This window comes from Bison bison, unplaced genomic scaffold, assembly GCF_000754665.1.
Source record: "Bison bison bison isolate TAMUID 2011002044 unplaced genomic scaffold, Bison_UMD1.0 scf7180017864048, whole genome shotgun sequence".
Taxonomy (NCBI): domain Eukaryota; kingdom Metazoa; phylum Chordata; class Mammalia; order Artiodactyla; family Bovidae; genus Bison; species Bison bison.
This window is the reverse complement of record NW_011494620.1, coordinates 1,416,671-1,418,258: the sequence shown is the minus strand read 5'-3', so window position 1 is coordinate 1,418,258 and position 1,588 is coordinate 1,416,671. Positions and strand designations below refer to the sequence as shown.

The 1,588-nt window shown below is 39.7% G+C and overlaps 1 protein-coding gene across 2 annotated transcripts in view; it reads left to right on the top strand.

Moving 5' to 3' along the window:
• SMAD9 (SMAD family member 9) overlaps positions 1-1,581 on the top strand; it is a 65,076-nt gene extending 63,495 nt beyond the window's left edge. For both annotated transcript variants that reach the window (XM_010835623.1, XM_010835622.1), the window contains one exon: positions 1-1,581. In XM_010835623.1, the coding sequence (XP_010833925.1) occupies positions 1-79 (79 nt within the window). In that variant the 3' untranslated portion in view covers positions 80-1,581.
• The last annotated feature ends 7 nt before the right edge of the window (positions 1,582-1,588 follow it).

Here is a 1,588-nt window from a genome sequence, read left to right as displayed (position 1 = left end):
TCATGGACCGCTGCAGTGGCTGGACAAAGTTCTGACTCAGATGGGCTCCCCACACAACCCGATTTCTTCGGTGTCTTAACAGTCCTGTCTCAACACACATTTCTATAGGGTAGATGCTGTTGCAGGCAGTGGCTTATATCATTTCAGATTCATGACTAACTGAAGTTTCTAAGTACACATGTAAATACATTTAATATATACTCTTCATATTTTGTATCACCATCTTGGTTTGTGCTTTCTAGTTAACCTGATGCCACTACAACGCAATGATAAAAGCAGGTTTTTCGCGCCTACGCTCTAATAAGCAGCAGCTTCTTTTGTGGGAGAGAACAAATGAGAGGCAAGTCTGTGGACAGTGTTTGAAGGGTGCTGGCAGAACAAAGGCAGCTTCCGTCTGCCGTGTCACATAAGGCATATTGTGTGGCCAGTCCAGAAAAATACTAAAACTGTTTACGTAGCAAAAATCAGGTACTAGCAGCACTAGGGCAAATAACACTTTGGACAAAACAAACCTGTAACATTTAAATAACCTCACTTCAAGTGCTGACAAAAAAAGAAAATCAAGCTTGTAAAATCAGTTATGTAAAACAAGTCATATAAGCTTTATTTCTGAAGTTGAAATACCTGTAGGTAGACTGTTGTGCTGATATGAATGGTACCTTTTAAACAAATTAAAACTGTGATTGGAAAAGAAAGAAACTGTGAAGCTGAGAGCCAGGTTGCCTCATTATCTTACCACTGTACAGAAAAAATAGAATAAATGACTCTAATATGGGAAGATATTATAAATATGAAAATAGCATGAAATGAGCTATATCCCCCAACTGCAAAATAAGACCAGCACTTTCTTAATCCATGCATCACCCACAGAGATGCCTGCCTTCCACGTAGGAAATCACATTAAGTTCCACGTAAGTTCTCCTGGTGACTCAGGGCAGGCAGCTCTGCAGATCTTAGTCTGCACAGCATGCTTGCTGGCCTCGTGTTTAAGTCCCGTGTGTGTGTGTAGAAGCAGCAGTAGAATAAGAGCATCGGACAAAAACACCCTGTGTTTACTTATTCCTTCTCACATTCCCACGTTCACAGTCTCTAGGCGAGGGCACATTTTGCCGCATGTTCCTCACACATTAGTAAATACTAACTCTTCACAGATGACTCAACGTTCACTGAAGCCTCTGAGAAAACCTAGACACGTTGCTGCAATCCATGTGAGTTCTTTAACTTAGTGTCTCTACTGATTAAGTGACCTGCTGGTCATAGGTGGTAGCCTCTTATAAAACTAAAGCCTCATACCTGGAAATAAGTTCCCAAATAAGAGTAATTCCATAATCCCTATCATTTCTGACGAACAGTGGTCCTGAATAACAGGACATTTTAAAAAATGCATACAAAATACCAAAACCTGTTATTTACCCTTGGATGATAAAGAGAGGGCCACTTACCAAATTTCTAGGTACTTTGATATATATATATATTTCTGACCCACTAAACACTGCATTGCTTGGAAAATTATTTCACACCCTCTTTAAAATGTATAATTTAAGAAGGTAATTATGCTTGTTAACAGACGGTACTTCAGTGATCCAGG